This window comes from Rhipicephalus microplus, chromosome X, assembly GCF_043290135.1.
Source record: "Rhipicephalus microplus isolate Deutch F79 chromosome X, USDA_Rmic, whole genome shotgun sequence".
Taxonomy (NCBI): Eukaryota; Metazoa; Arthropoda; class Arachnida; order Ixodida; family Ixodidae; genus Rhipicephalus; species Rhipicephalus microplus.
The window spans coordinates 262,062,815-262,088,321 of record NC_134710.1 but is presented as its reverse complement, the minus strand read 5'-3'; the positions used below and the strand labels follow the sequence as shown (position 1 = coordinate 262,088,321).

General features: G+C 41.4%; 1 protein-coding gene across 2 annotated transcripts in view; it reads right to left on the bottom strand.

The window, feature by feature from the left end:
- The window catches only part of LOC119161566 (solute carrier family 25 member 16), a 33,003-nt gene extending 8,335 nt beyond the window's left edge, over positions 1-24,668 (bottom strand). Inside the window, exons 1-9 of one of the 2 annotated variants that reach the window (XM_075879013.1) lie at positions 24,400-24,668; positions 18,994-19,086; positions 18,766-18,899; positions 16,814-16,877; positions 16,008-16,129; positions 13,944-14,010; positions 7,628-7,790; positions 3,546-3,614; positions 2,142-3,210 (exon numbers count right to left, since the gene is read on the bottom strand). In XM_075879013.1, the coding sequence (XP_075735128.1) occupies positions 2,964-3,210; positions 3,546-3,614; positions 7,628-7,790; positions 13,944-14,010; positions 16,008-16,129; positions 16,814-16,877; positions 18,766-18,899; positions 18,994-19,086; positions 24,400-24,460 (1,020 nt within the window). In that variant the 5' untranslated portion in view covers positions 24,461-24,668 and the 3' untranslated portion in view covers positions 2,142-2,963. Of the gene's footprint in view, positions 1-2,141; positions 3,211-3,545; positions 3,615-7,627; positions 7,791-13,943; positions 14,011-16,007; positions 16,130-16,813; positions 16,878-18,765; positions 18,900-18,993; positions 19,087-24,399 lie in introns of those variants that run through there. The other variant, XM_037414105.2, reaches the window with a different exon arrangement.
- Positions 24,669-25,507: the final 839 nt, after the last annotated feature.

Below are 25,507 nucleotides of genomic sequence, written 5' to 3'. Positions count from 1 at the left end.
GCTTTTCCCCTCGTGGAAGTCTTGTTGGCAGTTTCCGAAGTGCAGTGCCTAGACGCTTGGCCACATGGTTTGTGCACTCCTCCTTGTCCACAACAGCTTCACCATATACCTTGGCCTCAGCGACAGCGGTATAAGCTTTGCTGTCCCCATCACTGAGGAACTTGGTGAAGCGCAATGGTGTTGTGTATGAGGATGTCCTGCCCCATATGCGCAAAGCTGCCTCAGTCTCCATGGCATGAGAGGAGCACTCTGTATTTTTTTCGCAGACAGGTGTGTGGAATGCTTGCCATATTTCTTCCTCATCACCCAAGTCCTGGTGCCGGCTACAGGCAAGGCAGTAATTCGATAGCACTTCAAAATCTAGGCACAAACCAGTGTCCACAGACACAGCAGTGCCGATGCCATTGTGGCTCTTGTGCCCTCTTTTTTGCCATGTGCCATCATACATGACAGCAACATCAGCCCCATCCACTTTCTCTTTAGTTATCATCCGCGCTTTCGCCAGGTTTTCTTGCACAGCTTTGGTAGCTGCAGCATGAACTTTTTTGCCAATTGCAATAAAAGTCTTATGATGCATAGGTATTGGCAGTCCAAGAATAGCGCAAAAACGCGACAGCTGTTCATGCCCAATGCCTATTGCACGCGCAGCCACAACTACCTTCACATTGACAGCGAAGCTGTCACGCGAGCTGCCGCTTCGGTAGCTCCAGTCATCACCGGCATCGGTGGGCTGTCTTTCCGGCAGAACACGCCGCGAACTATGCGCGGCAGAAACCACTGACTCAGGACACTCACTGTTATCACAGTGCAGCTCGAGGAACGAAGAGAGGCCCTTACGTTTACTTGCGGTGTCGCGAACGACGAGTCCAGCGGTGTGGCATGTTGGACAAACAGCACGGCTTACCATCGATGTCAGTGCGCCGATGTCACAAAATACTCCGCTCACAGAGCCACAAACACTCTTCGTTCTTTCGCTTTCGAACTGTTCAATCTTTTTTTCTGATGCGCTGATGAACTTGATCGCGGCGTCGATTTCGTCAAAGTTCCCGCAAGCCGCCGTATCCCCGCTGCCTTGATTAGGCCTAGTGGCCCGCGGCTCGCATTCTTCTACCGCTGCTTTGCGCTTCGGTTTACGTCGACGCCCTTGGTACTTGTTCTTGCTTGCAAACTTTCGTGCTCGGAAGTCTCGCTTCTTCGAGTTATCCATGGTGAACTCGGAAAAACGTAGAAACGCACGGCAAGTGCCGATCGTCGCAAGCGCTCAGCGAGCGAGGCCGATCAGATGTAGCCAATGGCGGCCTCGGTAGCGTACCATGTGACCGGTAGAGATGCGCGAAGCGGCTGCAGCTTGGCTGCAAACCGACTTGGAAACGACTGTTTTGTGAAATTCCTCACTAAAATACGAAACTAGGGGGACGCCTGTACACTAGAAGGAGCCTTGATCTACACCACCGAACAAACCCCGATGGCGGACGTCATCGTGTTGCCGAGTGGCGGATTTTCAAAAATAGCCGTCGGATGCGTGAATTCGCGACTTCGGCAGCTACCTTCACTAGCGCAGATCGACTTTTTACCACTTTCTCGTTTGAATTCAGCTATGACCTTTGGGGAAATGATAGTTGAATGATCAAAAGTGATTTTAGAAGCAATATCTCAAAAGTGGAAATTTTCGCAAAAAACGCGATTTTTCGACCCGCATCTCCCCTTAATACACCGATTCACACCTTTTCTTGTTAAATATAAGTGCTCAGCATGTTCCTAAACTTTTCTCGTTTTCTCAAAACAACATTTTTCATCACACCCTAAGCCATTGCCCACAGTATCTTTTGATGTAGCAGTTGGATTTTGATAATTCTTGAAGAATTTGAAAGCTTATACATTGATTAGTGCAAGAAAACAAAAAAAAATGTAATATTTTTATTTATAATAGTGATTTAATTAGCAACAAACTTAAGCAACAGTTTCAGATTTCTAATGAGTATACTTGTTAAGGCCATAACTCTGGTACCAATGAAGCTAAAAATAAAATTATGGTTTTGTTACACTCCCTGGCCTTCATGGAATGCTGTCATATCAAATTTGTAGCAATATTTTATGAGGAAGATGTCAAAAGGCTGGGCAGAATGCAAGTTTATGTAACAGTCAATATTTAAAAATCTAAAAGTGATAGCAAAAAACTAATTACATATTTGTTTTCAGCTGTGAAAAATACATATTGTATTAAAATTGCAGCTGGAAATACTGAAAATTAAAAAAATATTTTTCAGACCAGTGTCTCCCCTTAAGTCAAGCACTTGGTTTCCTTTTTCATGCTTTCTATCATTTCTTGAGAGCAAAATATGTTAGCTTCTTAAAACAAACCTGCTTCGAGTAGCTTAAGCGTGCCCTTCATACATGGTGACCCAATGCTACCGATCGAAAGCCTAACATGCGAGCCAAATATGGTGCTGCATGCGTCAAGGAATTTTATGTTAAAAGTGGATAACTGGGCATATTGATTTTGCATGATTTGAGGTAGAAAGTGCAAAAATGACAATAGACAAGAAGTATGATAAACCAGAAGTGTGCGTGTGTCTCTCCTTATCTATTGTCATGTTCATGGCTTCTGTCAAAAACTAAAAGAATTTACAATTATGATTTAAACGAGACAAAGTTGGGCTAGTTGGTCGCGCCAGTGCAGTTTCCCAAGCGTGAATTTTTTCTATTCGCATCGTTATAATCCCTCACCAGCTTCCCTCTGCATGTTCTTCGTGTTTATCACAAGAGTTTAATCTGTATATTCTAGTAAATCTCAAGTTGAGGGTCAGTGTTTGTCTTAGGTTACCTTTTTCTTGTCTCATCCATCTGTGCACTGTTTTCGCCCAGGCGATTTAAAGACAGCTAGAAATTGCTCACTCGTTTCTCAGCAAGTTCCATGATAGACTGACCTGACTATTTTATAGGCAGAGAGACACGATCATTGGCTAATTTGAGCATTGATGTGCTGCGATAGTTACTACAGCCACCATGGGGTGCTGCCATGTACCCACTTCGTGCTCCATAGTGCTAAAATTATACAATATGGAATTCAATAGCGCATTCATTATTACATCAAGCATTAGCCAACACATTCGAAGAATAAAGGAAAAGAAAGTGCTTAAGGTCATGAGATATGCCGACATAGGTTCTCCCTGTGTATAGCCTCCCACCACCATGTAGCTTTCAGAGCACCTATTGAGACAAAAGAAGAAAGAGAAAGCACTGAAAGCATGCGACAAATCCCTGCAACTCTGCTCGTACTTTACAGATTCAAAACATTTTTGTGGCAATCGATTTGCAAATAAGCAAACCCTACAACAAGGTCATTCAATGATTACTTTAAGTGTTGCAGAGCCTCTAGGACAACTGCTTTTAATTTTTTTTAAGTAGAGGATTTTCATGCCTGAACACAGGTAAGTCATGTGCTGATGGTAATTATACAAGTGGCAGCTAGAGTGAGTATATAAGTTGGATATAATGTGCACACAAAAAGTGTTTAGTCCGTATGAATGCTGTCATTCACTTACCTGTATTTATTCATTTCTGGGTGCATCATGCTGAGCTGCATTTGTCGACGGGCCACGTCTAGAGGATAGCTATACACAAAGAACACAGTCCAATGTTTTACAGATAACGAAGGGCAACACACTGTACAGTAATTATCCTAATCTTATAAGCTCTGAGGTGGTATTATGGCATCTGACCGAGATTCACTTCCTTTTACTGCAAACCTCTACAGCTTCCAGGTTTGCGCAGCTACGGTGGCAACGCGACCACACTGCACATGCAGTAGAACTTTATGCAAATGTTGAGTTTCTAAAGGTATTGAGAACAATGAACAGATGCTTACTAAATCTATACACTAGTATATGAATCTGCAAATCCTCTTCTTATTTTGCACAAAATCAGTGTGAAAGCCGAAATTCTTATTCTCAAGGCAGGGGACTAGTGTCTTTATGTGACAAAGGCTTGGCTATAAAGAAACTTGGTGTTAGCTATTGATGCTGCCCCCGATCTTTTGTACTAGCAATGATTTCAGCCAAGTATTTTTTGGGGGTCAGTCTCCAATTAATCAGCATCCATTATACGTAGCTAGAAAAGACATGCTCTGCATTCCTTTGTGCATCTCTAGGTGTCAAAATTCTTACTTGGCAAATTAAATCTAGCACGAGCTGGGTGCAAATAATGTGAACAATTGGCCAAAATGTTCCTCAGAACGCACACTGTATGGTGCTCAGAATCATGAAGATGACCCTGCTAGTCACAACGGATAAACTTTCACTTTCCTATGTACATTTAACACTGAGGTTTTTCTTTGAGGTTTTATAGTCTGTGGCTTAAAGAAAAGGTCACCGACTGATGTAAAACACACATACCGTATTTACTCGCGTAATTCTCGCACCCCCCACATCGCCCAACAAAAATACGATTTCTTTTTTTTCTCGAGTAATTATCGCACCCCCCGAAAACTGCCGCAATAATGTCGTCTGCTCGTTCCATCGCGCCATCTCTTAAGCATCAAGCGTACTATTGCACGGATTTTCAACTCAATCTAAGCCAAGCCGAAGTGGCCAGTGCGCGTTGCGGCGTTTTGTATGTTGTGTCGGTAATTTTAACTCGTTATGGGGAGATACTGAAGCTACACGGCTGCTTCAAGTTGCGAGTGATAGATCATGCACTAAACAACGGCAACAGGGCCGCCGTTTGTCTACGAGTTTTGTGTTCGCTAGTGGTGACGGCAGCTGAAAGCCACCAAGACGCATTGGGCCTGCCGTATGCCTAAAGCTGGGAATGATGGTAAACTATTTCTTCAGAAGGAAACTGCGGACGATTCTGTTAAATAGCTATCAGCCCAATATTGACGTCCTACGCTTACCTTTTGAGGGCTCCTGTTGAGCGACGAACACTACCGCTAGGCCCGCAACGCCCACAAGCTTTGTGACTTTTTGTCTCTCAAATAAATCTTGCCTTGTGTTGAACCTCCGCTTTTATTGTTAAGATAAGTTTTAATTAACACTTCTTAAAGCTTGCTGTTAATTGCTGGTGTGAGAATCCCGATTTGTGGCCACTTTGTTTTCTTTTTCGCTCTGTACGTTTTCGTGGAAAGTTTTCCCCCGTAATTCTCGCACCCCCCAACTTTGCATCGGTTTTAAGGCAAAAAAAGTGCGAGGATTATGCGAGTAAATACGGTATTAGCCAGGGTGGCAATGTGTGCATGCTTGTGCATGTTGAATATTGGTACTTGAGTGCATTTCAAGATCTATGGTGATCCTTTGTTCAAAACGAGGCGGTTATTACAAGAAGATTTTTATGGTAGTATACGCTCATGCACTTGCCCTAGAGTAATCGATAAAGTTGAAAGTGGCTTGTGTCAGAGAAGCTTTCGCTGACGGCAGCATTCGTTGTAATAGGTAGCATGCTTTCAACTACAAGAAATTATGCGCGTGGAGTGCTTTCGAACCTGCTGTGCACCCTCTAAGTGGTCTTAAGAAGATAGGCACAGTAACATGTGTGCGTTTTGTAAGGGGTGGTCAGCTTTAAACAACGAAGTCGTACGAATAATCACATGTTCCGACGCTCAATGGCAATATACACTTGTACCACGTGTAATATAACTGCGATATTACATACTGTATTGTGAAGCCTGCATACAGGATGCATGTTTGTAAGGCATGAAAGTTATTTTCTCTGCATTTCTAAGCAGAAAAAGTATTTCTCATGATATTTCCAAGCAGAAATGTGGCTGTGTGGTAGAATTCCTGCTTGCAACGCATACAGACTAGGTTCGATTCTCACCTAGACCAGAAAATTTTTATTTTTTATTTGTATATTTCTCCATTTATTTGTTCACAACTAACGACGGTCATGCCGACATTTCTGCAAAACAAGCTCGTTAACACTATCACATTAAAGATATGGACAAAGATTAACTAATTCCATAAATATAGAGGATAACCACATTCTCGTTTCATGTATCCCGAGGTGCCTTCTCTTAGCTGCTATGGGTGCTGAATCGTGAACTGCAGCACAATTCTTTTGCTAATATGCCTTAAAGGGACACCAAAGACAAATATTAATTCAACGATTACTGAAATAGTGGTCCAGAAACCTCATAGTGGTAATTCTGTACAGAGAAAGTGCTTATTTTGAAATAAAATGATGTTTTAGCAGTCCACATCATGTTAGCGCACTTCAAATTACCCACCTGAAAGCGGTCTTTTTCACATAACTGTTGCCGTGCCCAACGCTGCCCGTCTCCAGTGCGCATTCCCCGATACTTGTAGCAGCACAGCGATAGTAGCGAGAGCCACAGCAGCAACAACGGCCACTGAACAATTTTCTGATACATTTAGCTTAATTTCTCGATAAGTAGGGCACTGCTGTTGATAATTTTAGATGTCGTACGTTGAACTTTCACTGCACCATATTTGCCTTTAGTGTCCTTTAAAGTTAACATATCAAGCGATTTCTGCCTGATTGCAGCTCCTCTTTCAAGTAAGCTCCCACAAAGCAATGGTTGATGGCTTAATTGACAAGTGCCACAGTGACAGATTCCATGCACTCGTAAAGATATTCAACGACTAAATTGTTGGAATTTAGGTGCCTTCTCGTGCAACCTACTGTTGCTGGTTCTCCAGGAACTGCTGCCCCACTAGCAGCATAATATGCTGGGCTACAGCACTGGAGCTGCTTACTTATGACAACGTTAAGGGAACGCAGCATCAAGTCACTATTTCAGCACATGTAACTGGAGCATTCCACCATTTAGCCTCCCAGTCACAACCTCCTGGTTTAAATATGATCTGCATCAGCAATGTTAAACATGTGGTGACCACATACACTGCTATGCCACGCACAGTCATGTTAATTGCATATATCCTCTCTTTTACTGGCAAAATTATTCTAGCTTTTTCAGGTCAGTATGGCCACTAAAATGATATTCTTGAGGTAGCAAAGTACAGCTTTGGTAACCAGCTTCAGAAAGAGCAGTGCTAGCAAGTCACTACTACTTACTTCATGAGCCATGGCAAGCTCACTCTCATATATGTTAGACCTCACGGGAAATCTGGCCCGAGGACACGCATGCAAACTAGAGAAGCCGACTGTCAGCCTGAATTTAAATTTGTCTGTGTGCTTAAATGATGAAATGCTAAAGCTAGTGTTCAGCTTCGCACAACATAGCTCAATATGATCTCATGTAGTGAAGATTATATATGCTATATCAAAACAACGCACAATCAAGATACAGCTGTATTTCTAGTAAATGTGAAAATTGGTTACTGTGCCCAGTGTGAGCCTATAAAGGCATCTAAATGGTTCATTAGAATTCTACAACAGAAAAAAAAATGCTGAAAACATTTTTCCTAGCTTCTACATCAATACTGACAGTAATTGACACCATGTATCTAAAAAATTAATGTGAAAGCAGGGTAATAATTCAAATAAATGTTGGTGGAAAAGCCACTGACCAGTAATTTATATGACAGACTGCAGTTTTAAAAACTTTTGCACCATATGTCTAGTTCCTCAGTGAACATTATGCCTAAGTAAAACAAAAAAATTACAAGATGAAAGCTCAAAAGAAAAATGTATTCAGAGGGATACTTACGAAAAAGTCTGTGCAATGGCACCCGCAAAGCCGCCACATAGGAGTTTGGCAGGAACCACAAGAACAATACCACCGGTGTTTCCAGGGTACGGACGCCCACAGGTGTTTGGAAAGACTTCAAGGCAAAAGGCCTTCAAGCGCTCAAACACGTAGAAGGAGAGTCCTGCAGAGAATATTAGCAGAAGCAAAGCACATTTTCTGTGCAAGGTAACCTAGGCTACCAAAGTCAAACAGCTAGAACTCTCTCAGTGATGAAAGGAAACCACCTCATGTGTTATCAGATGAATTTTTACGAGGATAGCAAATATATGGGCACTCCAGGTGCGTTTTTGCCATTCCTGTGATGTTCCATATTGAATCCGAATGGATAACATCACCTAGTGCATTGCATGTTCAATGTCAGAGGGCACCCAATGATCATGACAAGCGGGGAGGAAACGTATTGGCTGTTTTTCGTCATTACAAAAGCCTATGCAGGAACTTAGAAGTGTGGCAGCTTGGGCTAGTTGGTATGGCATGACGATAGAGTGCGAGAACAAAACGACGACACCGAGACAAGAAGGACACGAAAGACACGAGCGCTAACTTCCAACTGAGTTTATAGCGCAGAGCACGAAAATATATAGAGGAGACAGTTACCATGTGATAAAAGCCATATGGCACAAGGAGCAGAACATGAGTGAGAGAAAAACAAAAACACAGAAAAACGGCAAAGAAAAATCTATAAAAACAAAACAGAAAGGTAAAGATAATATAACTACCTGTGCGCACCGAAACCTTCGAGGAACCCGAGTTCCTTCTCGGACAGAGCCACGGAGGGCTTGCTAATACAAGGCACCTGTTCGCGTGCCATCTCCGCGGCCTCGACAATGACTCGTGTGCGCTCATCTCTGTGCTTGTACAGCGTCGCTGTGTCCTTGAAGGGAACACAATTGCACTCAGTGCAGTGCTGAGCAAAAAAACCATCTTTCCCGTTTCTAACATTGTTAGCGTGTTCTCTCAGTCGATCGTTCAGACACCTTCCGGTCATTCCGACATAACAAGCACCGCATGAAAGGGATAGACAACTTCCCGGGAGCAGGCCGCATACCTGTTTCTATGTTGAAATCTGCATTCCGTTGATGACCGGGTTTTCAGGGGGTTTGTAGATTTGGCGAGGCTGATTAATTTGAACGGTGCCGAGAACAGGACACGAACTCCAACACGTTTTCCGATTTTCTTGAGACTGTGTGATATCCGATGTTTGTAAGGAATCACGGCTATCCTTTCACGTTCTGTATCCGTGTTGCTCGGATTCTGTCGCTGCCTCTGTTCTGCCTTATTAGTCCGCAGGATAGTCTCAGCAACGGTAGCGATAAATGCCTCGGGGAAACTTGAAGCCTTAAGCCGGGAAACGAGCTTTGAAGCTCGCAGAGATATTGTGGTCACACGACCTATTTAAGGCATTCTCAAGACAGGTTCGTGCTATGCCTCGCTTAACTAACTTGCTGTGAGCGGAAGAAAAGGGAAGAAGAGGTTTCTGCGCACTTGGTTCATAACACCAACAGATGTTCTGTGAGCTAAAAACCAGTTTTAAACCCAAAAAGCGTAACATGTCATTCTCAGGCATTTCATGTGCCCAACACAAGAGGCTTTAAGCAATCTTCGGACACACCTATCGTTTGAGTCTCAAACGAGTGAAACATAGAAGAATTACAATTTAGAAGAACAAAGAAATCATTCATGTATCTGAATATTTTGACGACATGCGAGCCCTCTAACTTGTCCTGCAGTTTTTTGCCCATTTTTGCCAACAGATCACCGAGTAGAGGTGCTATGCATGAACCAATTGAAACATCCTTTTTCTGCAGATAAATGCAATCATTCCATTGAACGAAAGTAGACGTAAGATACAGCAAAACCAGGTCAAGAAAATCTCGCGAACTAATGCCAGTTTTTTTCGTGCTCTGCGCAATATTTTCGTGCTCTGCGCAATAAACTCGGTTGGAAGTTAGCGCTCGTGTCATTCGTGTCCTTGTCTCTGTGTCATCGTTTTGTTCTCACGCTATAACTATCGCCTATGCAAGAAGGTTGGATTGCTTTGCCAGGAACTCCATACTATGCTTGGCCAGCCATGGTCATGTGCTCTCTTATTTTGATAGTGATCAGAAGATGGCTTGTACCTTTGCACATGTTGCATTCTCATAGCTACACAAAGGTACAGTGGCTGTATTTTGTTGGATTGCACCAAATCGGATGCTGAAAGAGTTAGCTGTCAGCCTTTCTTTGTATGACATTTCCATTTGCAGCTAATCGCATTCATTGCTTTGCCCTCACATGATTTTCAACAGTGGAGCTGTTTAAAGGGGCCTGGAACACTTCTTCAGCATGGTCCAAAAACGCTGCTGGTCAATAGCCGAGGTTCCCGAGAACACGCAAGCCAAACATTATGGCGCAGCACATGACCCAAAATTAACAAATGATTGCCAATGTCGTGTACCCAAAATGACGAAGCTATAAGCACAAAGTCCACAGACACTGGCTGATTTGAACATTGTGAACTGCATAGTTACTGTGGCCGCTATCGGATGCTGGAATGTAGCATGCACGCTTGCAATTCCACTGAAAGCAAGCTGCACCTTTGAAGACAAAAAGAAAAGTGCTGAAGATCATGATGCACGCTGATGGAGACACATCTTGCACCCTTGCCATCCCTCTCCCTGCATAGCTTGCAGCATGCTTGCGCGCTAGTACAAAAGGAAGGAGGGAGAAAGCGCTTGAAGTGTGTCGCAAATCCTTGTAACTCAGCTCTTACCAGACAGATTATAAAAAGTTTCGCACCAGCCGATTCACGAGACAATAGGCTCTTTTAATGAAGCCATTCGATGATTACTTGAAGTGTCATCAGGCCTTTTTAGGCCGTTTGTTGTGTCGGGTAGTACGAACAAATATTGTGATCTGGCACAAGCTCATTTCAGCGTCTTCAGTTTCCGTTTTGCCCCCACAAGCGTGCACATATTTATTCGGTGTGTCAAATTCATTTTCAAAACAGTGCAAATTATGACAGGGACACCATCATCAGTGGCAGCCTGACTATGTCCACTGCAGTACAAAGGCCTCTCCCATGTCCTGCTAATCAACCCAGTCTTGTGCTTTCTGCTGCCACGTTACAGTACCTGCAAACTTTTTAATTGCATTGGCCCACCTAACTTTCTCTATCCCCTTACTTGTTTGCCTTCTCTTTGAATCCAGTCAGTTACCCTTAATGACCAGCGCTTATCCTGGTTATGTGCTACGTGCCCTGCCCTTCATCAAGTACATCTTCACTTTCTTGCCGCAAGAAGCGCCACTGAAGAAAAAAAATATAATCTGCATTTTTAATGAAAAAACTGGGTGCTTTTTAGACAATACAATAGACAATCTTCCCATTGGTGGGATTATCTCGATTCATGTTTTCAGCAGTTGTCTGTCCATTTAGGCACTTTTTTTTTAAGTGGTCACTGCCTTTAATCATATGAAATGAAGCTCGCGGGGACTGCATTTAGAGTTATTTTTTTGTTATAAAACCACATGAAGCCAGCATATAACAAGGCCAAGGAAAGCACAGCAGATGTTATTTGTAGTTTTCAATACAACTACAGTATTTATTAGATAAAAAAAAACTAATTGAATTGAAGGAGGAGAAAATGTCAGTTTTGCCAGAAGGGTGAAGACGTAAATGCGATATCAACGAATTGGAATGTTATATGAACTAAGGCTAGCAGCTAGCTCTTCTGCCTTCGACCTGGCATAACTCGAAATGCTGGCATAAGAAAGCATGGCCACTTGAGCAAGCAAAGTGACCTTCGTGCAGCATATAGCTTGAATGCAAGATCAGTGGTGAAAACGTAGCACGTACTACAAAGGTACAATTAGTCTGATGATCTCTCAAGATTAAGTGTGCCACCATGCCTGGCTAATCAAAGTGCAGAGTTATGGGACACCCCAAGACAACCAGCCTGTTTCTTGTCATTGTGAGCTGTGATCATCAGCTGCTTTCACTTGCACACACAGAATAGTCAATGCGCAGGGCGGTATTATTGGCCTGAGATGTACAAAACCTTATGATGGCGACGATGGCAACAATGCATCTGGAACATATGCCTTTTAGTGCAATTCGCACCTTCTAGGTACTGTGGCACTGCTGAGCGGCGGCGGCCGGCAGCTCCGTTGAGATGATTGAAGTGTTGGACCTGCTTCAAATAGCAGATGTATATGCTTGAATTCCCGTTTTTTGTGGTCATTTTGAAACATTGTGAACGGCCTCGATATTACCGTAACCCTTTGAGTTTCTCAAGTTAAAGGGAAATAAACTTCACTAAAACTGTTGCTTTGGCAAGTTGGTTCATGATTATTTAGACTGATTTATCAGCGCAAAGACGGGACATTTAGAAATACACACACACAGCACTGTGTGTGTGTGTGTGTACTTCTAAATGTCCCGTCTTTTTTGTGCTGATAAATCAGTCCAAATAAATCAGTTTAAAGGGAAAGCAGGAAGAAAAAGGAAAGGCCGACCGATTTCTTTTCTGAGCCTCGATGCTCAAAGCCTATATACACCGCGAGAAAAAGTAATTAGGCTCCCGTTCAAATCAGCGCCCCAAAAAGCCATGAGTGGTTAAGAGGGTTAAATTTCGCAGGCAAATAACCAAAGCCCGTGAATGTATGCAGCACCCATTTTGTGTACGAGTACAGCAGCTTCCAGGTTTTGCACTTAGTTCAGTCTGCTCGACTCGGTCGCTCTGCAAACAGTACCAGAACTAAATTAAGAATGCGTTCCACCTTCAGAATAGAAACAAAAGAATTGAATTCAAAACGTTCCTCGCATCATTACACATCTGAAGTGTTTGCGAAGTGCCTTTATGACCTTCACGTCTGCAGCAACTTGTGTTCGGTCTTACTTGCTGACGGCATTTTTTTTTTTTTTTTGTCGTTTCTGCCCTGCTATCTTTTGTACTTCTCAAACACCGAAACATGGAAAAGTAACGGAAACGTCACCTCTTAAACGTGAAAAGTGCTCAAGTATTACCACTGCTTTCGTTCGCTGCTTACCAAATTCATCCTCTGGATATTCTATTGTTACTTTAATCAAGAAAGCACCCTAAAATTATATTGCCAGTATTAAGACAGACTCTGTTGGCATTTGCACTTCGGTATTGAAAAACAAGATTTTTTTTCATCTGCTTATTCTACTTCATGCTTTTAGATGAGCTGAACAAGCTTTGCGTAGAATGCAATGCAAGCAAAACTAAGATAAAGCACGTTGACAAAACGTTTCCGACATTACTGAGAAATTTATACAAAAGCTACTGTTATACTTTTTCAACATGACTTCAGGCGTTGTCCGCGATTACGCACAGCCAGTAATGTGAAGAGGCTTATTTATAATTTTGTGCATATTTATCTGCTTGATGTGCTACCAGGCATTTATTTACTTAATATGCTATGTCAGCGCACCCTACTTTCTCAAAAACACAAATCGAAGGGATACTGAAGCGCGAAGAATTGCACTCTTCATCAAAAGTGTACTTTTCGGTACAGTCTCTTTGAGGGCGATCATCTCAATGACCGCCATGTTGGATGTACAGTCGCGCCACTTATAGGTCGTGAAAGTTTCGAATGAAACAACTTGCCACTGGCAGCGACTACACCTACTACTTCAGCATTACACATGCAGTGCTCTGCCAACTGAGCTACTATGGTGACCATTTCCCTGACCATTTTCTTGGGTATTTCTGAAAACAAAATCTTGAGAGTGTTAGCCAACATTAATTGTAACCGCAGTGGCAAATGTGAAACTTTATAGAACCTCATTATTCATGCAACAGCACCATCTGCACCTCTTCAGCAGACTTGCAGGTATTGTCAATGCATATCCTTGGTATTACTACATTCTATATAGGATACAGCATGATATGCATGGCAAAGCACTTGTGTTTTGTAGCTAATAATGGACATGATGCATCATACTTAGTAGCAGTATACAGTAGCTAACATAGCCAGTACCAACTGATGACCCCAAAGCAGTGGAGAGTTTTTATAGTACAGGTAGAGTTGAAGTTTTTGAATAAAACAACCAGAAGCAAAATCTTGAGAAATTGGCATCGACACACATGGCCTACAAAAATTACTGATGGGACCAGTGGCTCACAGCGTAAGAGTATAGAAAATATAGTGAACTTGACAAGGAGGTTCTAGTGTATTAAAGGATATCCATGCAGCCTTAGATGAAGATACTCTGCACAAAATAAGCTCCTCTTCCTTCAATACCACAAAATGACATTAACAGAGTACATACCTGCATAAGGCACCATGCCAAGAACTGTTGGAGAAAGACCCTTGTACAGTGCTTTGATGCCACCTTCCTGCAGCATTTGTAAACATGAACTAAGTGTTCAGTAAGTAAGTCATCCGTAACATACGATTTATACATTACACAAGGACGTTGCTCGACTCTCCAAGTGAGCGTTGTTAAAAATATGTTACTTTCCGATGCTTTCTGACTTAACACTCGTAATGACTGTTCATCTGTGGCCAACACCTCATAAAAACTAGAAGGTCAGTTTAGGTTAACTTCTTGATTATTAAATGTTGTGTCTGTTATAAATAAAGTAACACAGCAAAAGTTTACTTTGGGCTGAAACAGATTTCCTGCAGCTCATGAACACTATCAACTGAAGCCTATTCTGTACAGGCACCCTTCTGAATGTTTTTATTATTGATACCAAAAATTACATAACGTGCAGCCTGTTGTAAAAAATGTAAGGGCAAATGTTCATAATCTAGCAGTACACAAGCCCCTGCTTTGCTTGCCAAGACTTGCCTACAGTAAGATGTGGCTTTGACCCTACTGCACATGAACGCTGTCAACTATAACTCCAATTTACCAATCTCACATACTCTAGCAAGCGACTTTCAAACATTTGCAACAGACTCCAGATGACACTAGCGTTAAGCAGTGAAAACCGTCACAGGCAGCTAGCAGTAAATGTACAGGGTTGCAGGCCACCATACACCAGAAACATTACAGTAATGCATGGTAATGATTGATATGTGGGGTTTAACTTCCCAAAACCACCATATGATTATGAGAGATGCCGTAGTGGAGGGCTCGGGAAATTTCGACCACCTGGGGTTCTTTAACGCGCACCCGAATCTGAGCACACGAGCCTACAGCATTTTTGCCACCATCGAAAATGCAGCCGCCACAGCCGGGATTCGATCCCATGACCTGCGGGTCAGCAGATGAATGAAATTAACAATGAAATTAACACCTCCAGTATGATGGAAGTATTAACGAAACATTGCCATAAATTATTTCAGCTTGTGGTTTTCTTTGATGTAAATTGATCAAATATTGTTGGAATGTTAATTGCCTTAGCGACTAGACCACTGTGGCGGAGCTAGTAATGCCTGGTAAGGAAGCATAATTGAAATTAACACTTGTATGCGTGCAACCATTGTCTTAATTTTTTTTATTCCTATGAGAATGTAAACTGACAGCACAAACTCTAGTCATTTATAAAGTGCAAGCATTTGAAAGTCTCCAACCAGAATTGAACCATCTTTTCTTTGCTACTTTTATATCGACCTTTTGAAGTGCGAAAGGGCAGCAGCTAATGTATTATAATAAAAATATATTTCATGTGATTCTGCAGAGTTACATTGATAGCCACATGAAAAAGCACACTAGAAATGTGTTGCGCAGTCAATTGGAAGGAGTACAAGACTTATCCCTAACATTAGAATGTCGAATGCCCATTTGTGTGCAACAAGGTGTTTGCTTCACATTACATACATCAATATCATTTAAATCATTAGTATATAACCACCAGAATGAATGGTTGGAATACATGTTCTATCATGTCAAAATCAATGAAACATAAGCAAAAGGTCTAGCTTGTCTCTCTCTCTCTCTCACGCACGCACCCATACGCGCACACACGCGTGCGCACACGCACACACACACACACACTAGTACTAGCCACGTAGCACTTAAAACCACTGAAGCTACTTTGAGTCATTTAATTAATCACGTTCCCAAGGCAATTAACATTCCAACAATATTTGATCAATTTACATCAGAGAAAACCACAAGCTTAAATAATTTAAGGCAATGATTCGTTAATACCTCCATCATACTGGAGGTGTTAATTTCATTAGGTTCAAATGTCATTCAGTGTAACGAATGTCATTCGATCAGTGGTGATGCTGTACAAGAAAAAGTCATACTATATGTAGTTCGTTCATGATATTAATGTCGATAATTTATAAGATAATGTCAGAAAAATCTGTGAAAGGTAAATGGTTCAAAAGCAAACAAAATTATCAAATTCCCAATAAATGAATTAAAATAACATACCGTCTTGACAATTGAGGTTACAACATGAAAAATTCCATTGTAGATGTGGTGGCCATTGACTTGAAACGCCAGTCTTGCTCTGACCATGTCCAGTGGATAAGTAGTCACTGCAGCAGTGACACCTGTGCATGCCATTGGGAAGTTTTTGAACCAAAGATTCAGACACAAGCATACATCTGAGCAGCTTCTGCAAGCTTATAAAATAGGTAGTTCCTGAGCTGTTTGTTGTGTTACTGCTATTAAGAGAAACACTTTTGACTGCAAGAGGAATCAAGCCACATAGGTACGGTCTCCACATTTTTAGTTGCCATTGTATACTAAGCATGAGTAAGAACTGAATATTTGTGATGAAGTGTGCAATGTGTGTTGATGTATCAAATGTTTTGTGTTCTTTTTCATCCCCTCCTGCCTACTTAGCATAAGAAACCAGGTGCAACCTTGCTAATCACCCTGCTTTTCGATCTCTATAGGTAGCAGGGGTTTGTAGATACTGATGGCTTACTGAGCATACCTCCTGGCACTATGCCATAACATTCTCGAGCAACACTTGCTTTGTACTACTATATGCATTACTGAAAAAACACCAGATGGCAAACATCATAATGCAATCATGTGGAACCATGCTGCAGACATGCATGAGCCTGTAGTTGCTTGTTCAACCAACTTGCTCAGTTCATTTCCAGTAAGAGGTCAACACATTCTTTTCTATGTTGACATCTACAAAATTTCAGCTGGTGCAAGTAAAATAAATCACACAATCAAAAAACCTGCTATCATGCTTAGTGATGCATTAGTACTGTACGTACCTGCACACGAACCTGCCACAAACTTGCTTGCATGCGAAGTATTTTCAAAGGTGTTTCGTATAACCTGAAAATGATTTTAAGGCATCACCATAAAGGCATAAAAATAAGGAAAAGCTTATAAAGAGGCAACAACCACATACCGTGATTTATGATAAAATTATGGCTTTTGTGTGAAAGAAGAACTATTTGGAATAGGCAACTGTTTTATAAAAAACAATAAAGGCACTTTAACTAAATAGCTAGAAAACTTAGATTCTCCTCTAAAACTTCTAATAGATAGCTCTATTTTAAAACAGATAAAAACCCTATTAAATTTGAAACTTTTATTGACCTTTCATTCACTCCAATTTGAAACTACAAAACTAAAGAAATCAAGAAACACTGATTTAGCGATGACACATAATGCAATGGGAAAACACCCACCTAAGCCAATCGCAAAAAAAACTTTTTCAAGCAGTGCCCGACCAGTGATGTTCCGTGCAGAAAATTTTTCCTTTAATGGGAAATTTTCGCCTGTTGTTTTGAGCCAAATGGAAAAGGGGAATATGACATTGCAGAAAATTTCAGGAATGGTTAAATTCTCCTATGATGACTGATAATTTGCTGTCGCAGTACGCCTTCATCTACTGCAATCAGTTCTGGCGCATTCACCCCGCAAGCATAGCCCTTACGATTTTTTTCCGATGTTTACGGGGAGCGATTTCTAGTTCACTATTGATATTAAACTTGAAACCCAAAATGTGCAATTTACTAACAGTATATGAATTTTAAAAATTGTGCTTTTGTTGTGTGGCAGTGAAGGGGCTAGTCATGATTTCAAAAGACGCCAGTACGTCAGGCACGTGTAATCATATGCGTGTGCTGGATGGCGGTGGAAATCTGTACTGTTGTGCAGGGAAATATGCTACGAATTTCGTCAACGTTTACAGGGGAAAATTCCTGAAATAAGAAATTTTCATCTTTCTGAATGGGAATACTTCAGCTTAGTACGGACCACCACAGTGCCCGACAACAAACAGCTGCAGTCTCATCCCTTTCTCAGAAGAGGCCCGACCATTGACCTCAAAGGCTGCAAACCTCTAACAATAAGAAAAGAAACGTCTTTAAAAGAAGTAGCTTTATGAAATTAAGAGGGGACAAGGCACATGCCAGGCTAAATTGTTAAGATTCACAGTTCATTTGCCACAGTGCAACACGACAGAGGAGGACACGTACACAGACCTGGGTATGTGTCTTTCTTCGTCTCCAACATGTTGCACTATGTCACATGAATTATGATAAAGAAGAAATAAACAGAAACTTTATATTTTTTCCAGCCCTACTTGACCTACATGCATTGTGACTCCATGTTTGGAGTTCTTGAAATAGGCTGTTGTACCGACATTTTCAACAGTTCATTTTTCCTGCATAATTATGCACAGTGGATAGATTGCCACACTGTTAATGGTTCTGTATAAAATATGTCACACTTTCAATCATTTTTATATACCAATCTACAGTAAGCCCTTTAATTTTTATGAAATGTAGGCATGCCTACAAGAACCTGTTATCACCATGACATTTTTTACGCTTGAATTATTACCTTGATATATGATTCAATTATGTATATATTTTAGATTGTTCATTTGTTTCTTTTGCATACGCTTCTTCCTTTCACCAAGTCTGCCCTGCAAGAATACTCTTGTGAAGCTCTAGGTACTTCTATGAGCAAGCTAGAGTACCTTAAGTAAACCATCCTCACAAAGATACTTCTGTGAGCTCTGTATTGATGCAGGCAAACAGTTTTCAGATTCTGAACATCATAATAAATAGCTGGGTGGGTGTCACTAGTGAAATGAGCACAAAAGACTAAAACACCACTAAGAAGTATTTTCTATCACTAGAAATATTACAGTACTCAGAATACAGCTGACACACTAATTAGCATATTAACAATAGAGAGAAAAACTTACTCGTTTGTATGCTTCGAATGAAAGAAATTGTACAGCAGCATAGGGGAAGATACGGACCATCTGTGCTCCATTGCCTTTGTACAGGCCAAGAAACTGCTCTTTCTGCACTATGCCTTTGAGGCCTGAGAATACACCTGCAGTTGATTTAGAAAGTGTTAGCAAGCAGACAGTAAGAGATTCTTTAGGTACAACAAGTGAAGTTATTTTAACAAGCAAAATCAAGTATACCATAATGCTTGTAGTGGCACTGGTGACCTTGAAGAAGTATCTTGATTCTATCCAGTGGTGCTACTGTTGTCTTAGCACACATACCAGCCACACCTGAAATAATAAAACAAAATTATTAAAAAAAATATTATACAATCACAACAAAAAGATAAAAAAGCCTTTTCCCCTTAAGCTTTTGAACATGAAATGTCGATACTATACAACTTCTTACATTTATATAGAACTTTTTTCTAATATTAATGAGAACTAACAGACAAATTATTATTGTGTCTAACAAAGAAAACAAGCCCTTCCATCAACACTTCTTTTCTCCTTTTCAGTATACAGCTTTTGATGTTTACTTTTGATATACATGGAGGTCCAAGTTCTCAATGCACTAGGGGAATGTAACTATTTATTAGAGCTGTCCGGATAGCAAAATTTTAGGTGCAACGTGAATTTAACTACTGAAGTAAGAGTTTGAATCAAACAAAATATTTTTTGAATACTTTGAAGTGAAATTGCAAAAAAAAAAGTTGGAGAGGATTCCTAAGTAGGATATATCCTTTGTGTAATGTTACATCAATTTCAAACAGTACTATATATACTGGTAGCAAATATGATGCCTCTGCATCTAATGCGAATACTAGAGCAAAAAACACATACAGCCTTTCACCATGAACCTGCAATGAGTAACAAACATAGCTTCTTTTACAGAGGAATTAACTGAATTTACTTCTTCATGAAAGCTGCCCTAAAAGAGTTTATTACTATATGCTGTATTACCAAATAGGTACAGAACAGCCGCTGTGATGCAACCATCCTATTGGTATGGCAATAACCTAAGAAGGGACACTAAAGGACACTAAAGGATGTCACAGTGAAAGATAATGCTTAAGAACCTCAAACATTAGTAGTATGCTGAGAAGCACTTCAGTAACCGAGAAAAAAGAGTATGTGTGGGTCACGATTTCAGCTACAACTGGGACATTCTGTAACAAGAGCACGATGATGTAGAACATTATCAGTATTACTAACATTTAGTCAAAGAATTCACGATTGAAAATTATACAGCAGTGAATTACAAAATAGAATAAAATGCAACTTTGTTTCAGTTTGATTACTGAAAGAAAGAAAAAACTTCTTGGCACTGGCCTTGAGAACTACGCAAGTTTCATTTTCGCCAGGATGTGCCCCGTTGCACTTTAGCACTGGCTGTCGTGCAGTACAGAGAAAGCACGACAAATGCTACATTACACACCCTTTCTTGCAGGCTAGAGGTCTGAACTGTGCCACCGATATACAAACCACTACAACCCAATTTCTTTTCATGGCACAAAACAAGCACTATAAGGTTTTTAAATAGCTATTTCAATGATCCACACCAACTCAATATGTGCTTTTAGTGCTTCTTCAAGATGTTTGCAGCAATAAATATAGAAATTACCCATTTTCTCAGATATTATAACTATCGTCTGCACTGTAATAAATAGAGCAAATATTAAAGGGCCAGTAAACAGCCCCAAGGTAAAAAAATTGTTATAAAAAAATATGTGCACTTTTACTTCATGAACATGAGCTGCTGGAAGAAGGTTGCAAATATATGCTATATTAAGGAAGTTACGGGGGTAAGAGAATCGCTTTCAGCTGGTCTCAAATTTTCCCGCTGCCTCTCCACTCTTCTTCCTCGCAGGGAGGGAAAGGTAAGCCCGTTGTCGCGACTCCGCCCACGAAGCAACGGTTTTTTCCCATGTTGCTCATGTAGAGGGTGAAGCACGTGCGCGCAAGAATGTATACGCGTGACAACTGCGAGGTCAGAACTGCAGTGGCAAGAAAAAGGGGCAGTTTTGTAGCTGTGGGTGGGAACAGGAACTGACATTGACTCCATTACTGTTTGTTGAGACCTGCTTTAGACCAATCGACGAGCTGCGTGCTGTGTCACATCGCCAATCACAGAGTTGACGCCATTGCGTGTAGAAGAAGATTGGTCAGGCGTAAGAAAGATGCGCGGGCATTGTTTTTGGAGGCTCTGCACAGTGTGAAGCGCTGTAATATTCAGAAAACGTGATCGCTGCAGTCTATGAATTTCCAGCTTATTTGGGGGGTGTAAAAAAAAGTGAGCCTGTTGAGTGGCCCTTTAAAGGGAGCCCCTCAGAGGGAATATCATCCATGAAATTCATAGTGGTGATATTCATACTATGAATATCATCCATGATATTCATAGTGTTTTGTTCAAGTGGCAGTGGACATGCAAACAAATGTGAGTGCACATGCACACACACTAACAGTCTTGTTTTACATATTTCCCTCATGTGGGTCATCTATTCCTTTTCTCTTGTGCTTCTTCCTTGTATTGACTACTGTACGTGTTGGTTGGTTTATTAGGGTTTAATATCCCAAATCAGTGACTCAAGCTATCAAACGCCATGATGGAGGGCTCAGGAACATTGTAATGACCTGGTTTCTCTTAATGTGCACTCGCATAACACAGTACACAGGCCTCTAACATTTCGCCTACATTGAAATGCGACTGGAGCAGCCATGACTGAACCCATGTCTTTTGGGTGAGCAGCTGACCACCGCAACCACTGGGTCGCTGCAGTGGCTCCATGTGCTAAGTTCCAGAGTACTCAGTATGGGTGTACAGGTACTAAAGTACAACATGCAATTATTACACCTGCCAGTTGTGGCCAAGCACAGAAAATAATTTTAAAGTATGAATTCATTAGGAAAGTGAGCCGTACACATGGAATGGCATAGTATTTCACTCTACAACTGGCCTGTGCTCTGTTAAAGTGAGAAACTGGCTGACCCAGAGTTGCGCTATCTCCGAGATAAGTCCACATTTTGTTTCTTGTCATAAAGAAACCGACAGAGAAATTTTTCTGGACCAACTTACCAAATTATGCTATGCATTTAAATATGGCCCTTATGGACACACACCATTCACTCCTAACTTGAATTACTTATATGCACAGCATACAAATAACCTTTATTTGCATGCCATGACTGCAATGCACTAGCATAGCCTTTCAAAATAAATGTCCAGGAAGTGCAGAAACGGAGCAAACAAAAGCAGGATAGGTTTAGATTAATGCACAAAGCTGCCCAAGTTTTCCTCAACCCGTACTTATACATACACCTTGCGTATACAGCACACGACTCTTGGCACCCTTTCTTTCTGAAACCATCTATTTTCTATCCATTGCAAAAAATAAATGAAATACAGTTATAAGCAATAATCAATGAATGGAAAAAATGGCCAACTTTAAAACATCACATCCATACACCTCTGCATTTTACATAACGGCAAATACCACATCTTTGCACACCTAAGTGTCACCTTGATCCTTCTCAAAAATCAACTACATACCAGGGAGAAAAAAAAAGTAAAGATGCCAGTCTTCAGATCAAAAGGGATGCCAGTCTTCAGATCAACATCACAATTATAAGATTTCAATAATACAAATGAGTCCTATTAAACAGAATGACGATTCATTATTCATTATGAACAATAGGAGAAACCATGAAAGACTAAGATATAGTCCCTACTATGTGACAGCATAACTAAGTGGTCACAATGAATGTTGCAAAGCCAACCAGAAATTTACCAAGACAATAGTATATTTCCCATAGTGCTTTAGTAGCTGCTGTTTTACGCCTAGTGGTCAAAAAGTTTTCTTGCTATTAATTCTAAGTACTTCATTGCCTGCTTCAAATTTAAGCATCTTATTAAATTGATATTGCATAGGCATGAGAAAAATGGCCAGGAAGTGTTGCAGAAATAGTTGAAGATGTCAATCATTGCTTGGGTTTTAGGCATGTAAAACCCAAGCAATGATTGACATCTTCAACTATTCCTGCAACACTTCCTGCCCATAAACACTGATTCAAAGAATAATAATGCTAAACATAAAAAGAAAGGCTAGAATAAATGCACATGTGCCATTCAGTCCTGTTGCCTTTTTTTTTATTATTATTGCCTCTTTACATAGTATCAGAATGAAGATTCCTGGAAAGCTAGACACATACTAGACAAACTAAAGTCTCATTATTTCTCTGTATAAATGTTTGAAACACAAAACAGCTGCTTCTTAATTGCCTGCCTCAATGAAAGAGATATAAACTGTCATTCTGATAGATAATGAAAGTTATATAAATAACCAGACATGAAGAAAATATTGGAAAGTGGTGACAAGCTCTGCATTAGTCGGTTATGTTTGATTCGATCTTCATAAATGTGAATACTACATCTTTTTGGGTAGCTGCAGACGGGCATAGCCAGGGAGTGGCACACCAGGCCCATGCCCCCCCCCCCCCCCTGAAATTATTTTTCGCCAGGCATAGCGAGTGAAAATCACCATTTCAAGGAGGCGCCGCCCCCTTCCATTTAAAAAAATTTCGGCTGCTGATGTCAACAGCCCTGTAGTCTTTTCATAAGCTGTGTGCACAATGTTCTTGCAGGAACATGGCTGCGTAAGTGTCATACGTGACAACAAAGCCCTCAGCAATAAGCACATTCGTAAGCACATCTTGTCATACTGATCGGCTGAAGTGCTTTTAATGCCATGCATCACGAGGTATGACGCAAGTCCACGAAGGCAGTATAGTGGTACATGCCTTGCATGCAGTTTGTCACATCTATGAGGAATGCTATTTTCATCAGGCATTCGCAACAATCGTCGTGCATGACTGGATGCATGTTTACTTTGGAAGCACCATTTTTCTTTGCACAGTTGCATATAAACATCATTTACGCGGGCAGTCTGACAGCCCGAACTAATGCCTCGATTTATTTGCAGCTTCCTCATGCAGTGGGGCACGCACGAGCGCGAAATCTTCAATTCTATCGCGGAAAATAAAGCAGCGCAACATGGAAAAAAAAAAAGTGAAGGGGTCCACTAGATAGCGCGCTTACATATGCCGAAATTATCGGATGTGTCTCAAGGTCAATGACACGTATAGTTTATGTGTGTCAACCTGAAAGACGGCCGCGTGCGGCGACCAGCCGAATTTTCGAAATCAGAGTTGTGCGGATATATACACATTTCTTTACTTTTTTTGTCTGTTCGCATCTCGTAACAACAATAATCGCAACGTTTTTGCTCGTGCGCTGCACATGAATTGGAGGAGGAGCCGTATCCCACTACTGGCACGCTGACACAACTTAGCCGGCAGTTCAACGAACGCGCGGTCAAAAGGAAACGAGCTCCCGGGTCGCCTGCATTCTCCACAAAACAGGCACGCGGTTCTAGCATGCATTCTAACTGCCTGGCTCACGGAGCGCCCGAGGAATTTCGGCGCCCACCGAACGAGGTCAATGTTATTTCTCGGGTAAGGCCGTGAACTTGACGTTCGAGGCCGTCGTAAAGCATGCAGGATGTAGTAAGCTTGTCGCACGCTTTACAGAAATAAATGATTACTTACCACCAGCAAAGAAAGACTTGAGCAGGAAGTTTGGAGAGCGCAACTCAGTTTTGTCTGACATCGCAAGCGGAGCCGTAGGACCTGATGTGATACACAAAGCAAATACTCAGGAAAGGACAACATGCATCTTCGCCCGACTGAGAGAGGCTGTTAAATGCTGCAGGCAACTGGCTGGCTAGCCTGGCCCCAACGTTTCTAGAACTAGGTTGCCTGGCCCATACTCGGCGCGTCTGCTACTTCCTTCAGCTTCTTAGGCGCCACCTATTCAACCCTCTTGCCAAAAAACTTATTTTGTTTAACTTTCAAAACAATGACTGTCTGGATTACCAAAAAAGACGCTCTTGTCAGTAGCAATTTACGGCGGTCTTGCTTGCATGCAAGTTTTTTTTATGATTACTTGCATGATTGCTACTATGGAAGAAGGCAGCGCCTCTATTTTTTTGGCAGCATCTCCTGCGCGGCGCAGCTAGAGGTGTGCGCCGAGAGGTCGGCGCGCTGCCGCCAACAATTCTCTGCTACGCCGTCGGCGCCGACGCCAACTGATTGGCGCGCCGCCACCGCTGACGTCTTTTGTTGGCGTGTCATCTAAATAAGTTTTTTTTTTTTTTTTTTTTTCAGATTGCCTACGTTTATTTTGCATTTTCTCACACCAGTCTGGCCTTAATTCTGTCCACTTCGCAAATGCATCAGAATTGGTTAACCTGTAATTTTAAATTAAATAAGTGGACTATATATATATAAAAAAAGCTTGTCGCGTGCTCCTAATAATGTTGGATTATTTTAAACGTGAATTTTAAGATACTTTTGAGTTCACTATATTTCAGCGAATCCCGTTCAGTGACAGCGCGAACGGTGGTGTTTGGCGATGACTGTCGACATATTCTAGCTGACTAGAATATGTAATATGTGAGGTGGGCTTTGAACAATGATAAAGGGTGTGGAAAGTTGGTACTAGAATATTCATTCTTATCACTGTGCAAGCGAGTCAAAGAACAAAGGCAGTTCAAACGCGAAGTGTAAGGGCTAGAACTGCGGACGGGCAAGGTAGAAGTGCGATGTGTATTGAGGATATTGTTATAAGTGAGGAAGGGCTAGCTGTTTTGGGCAT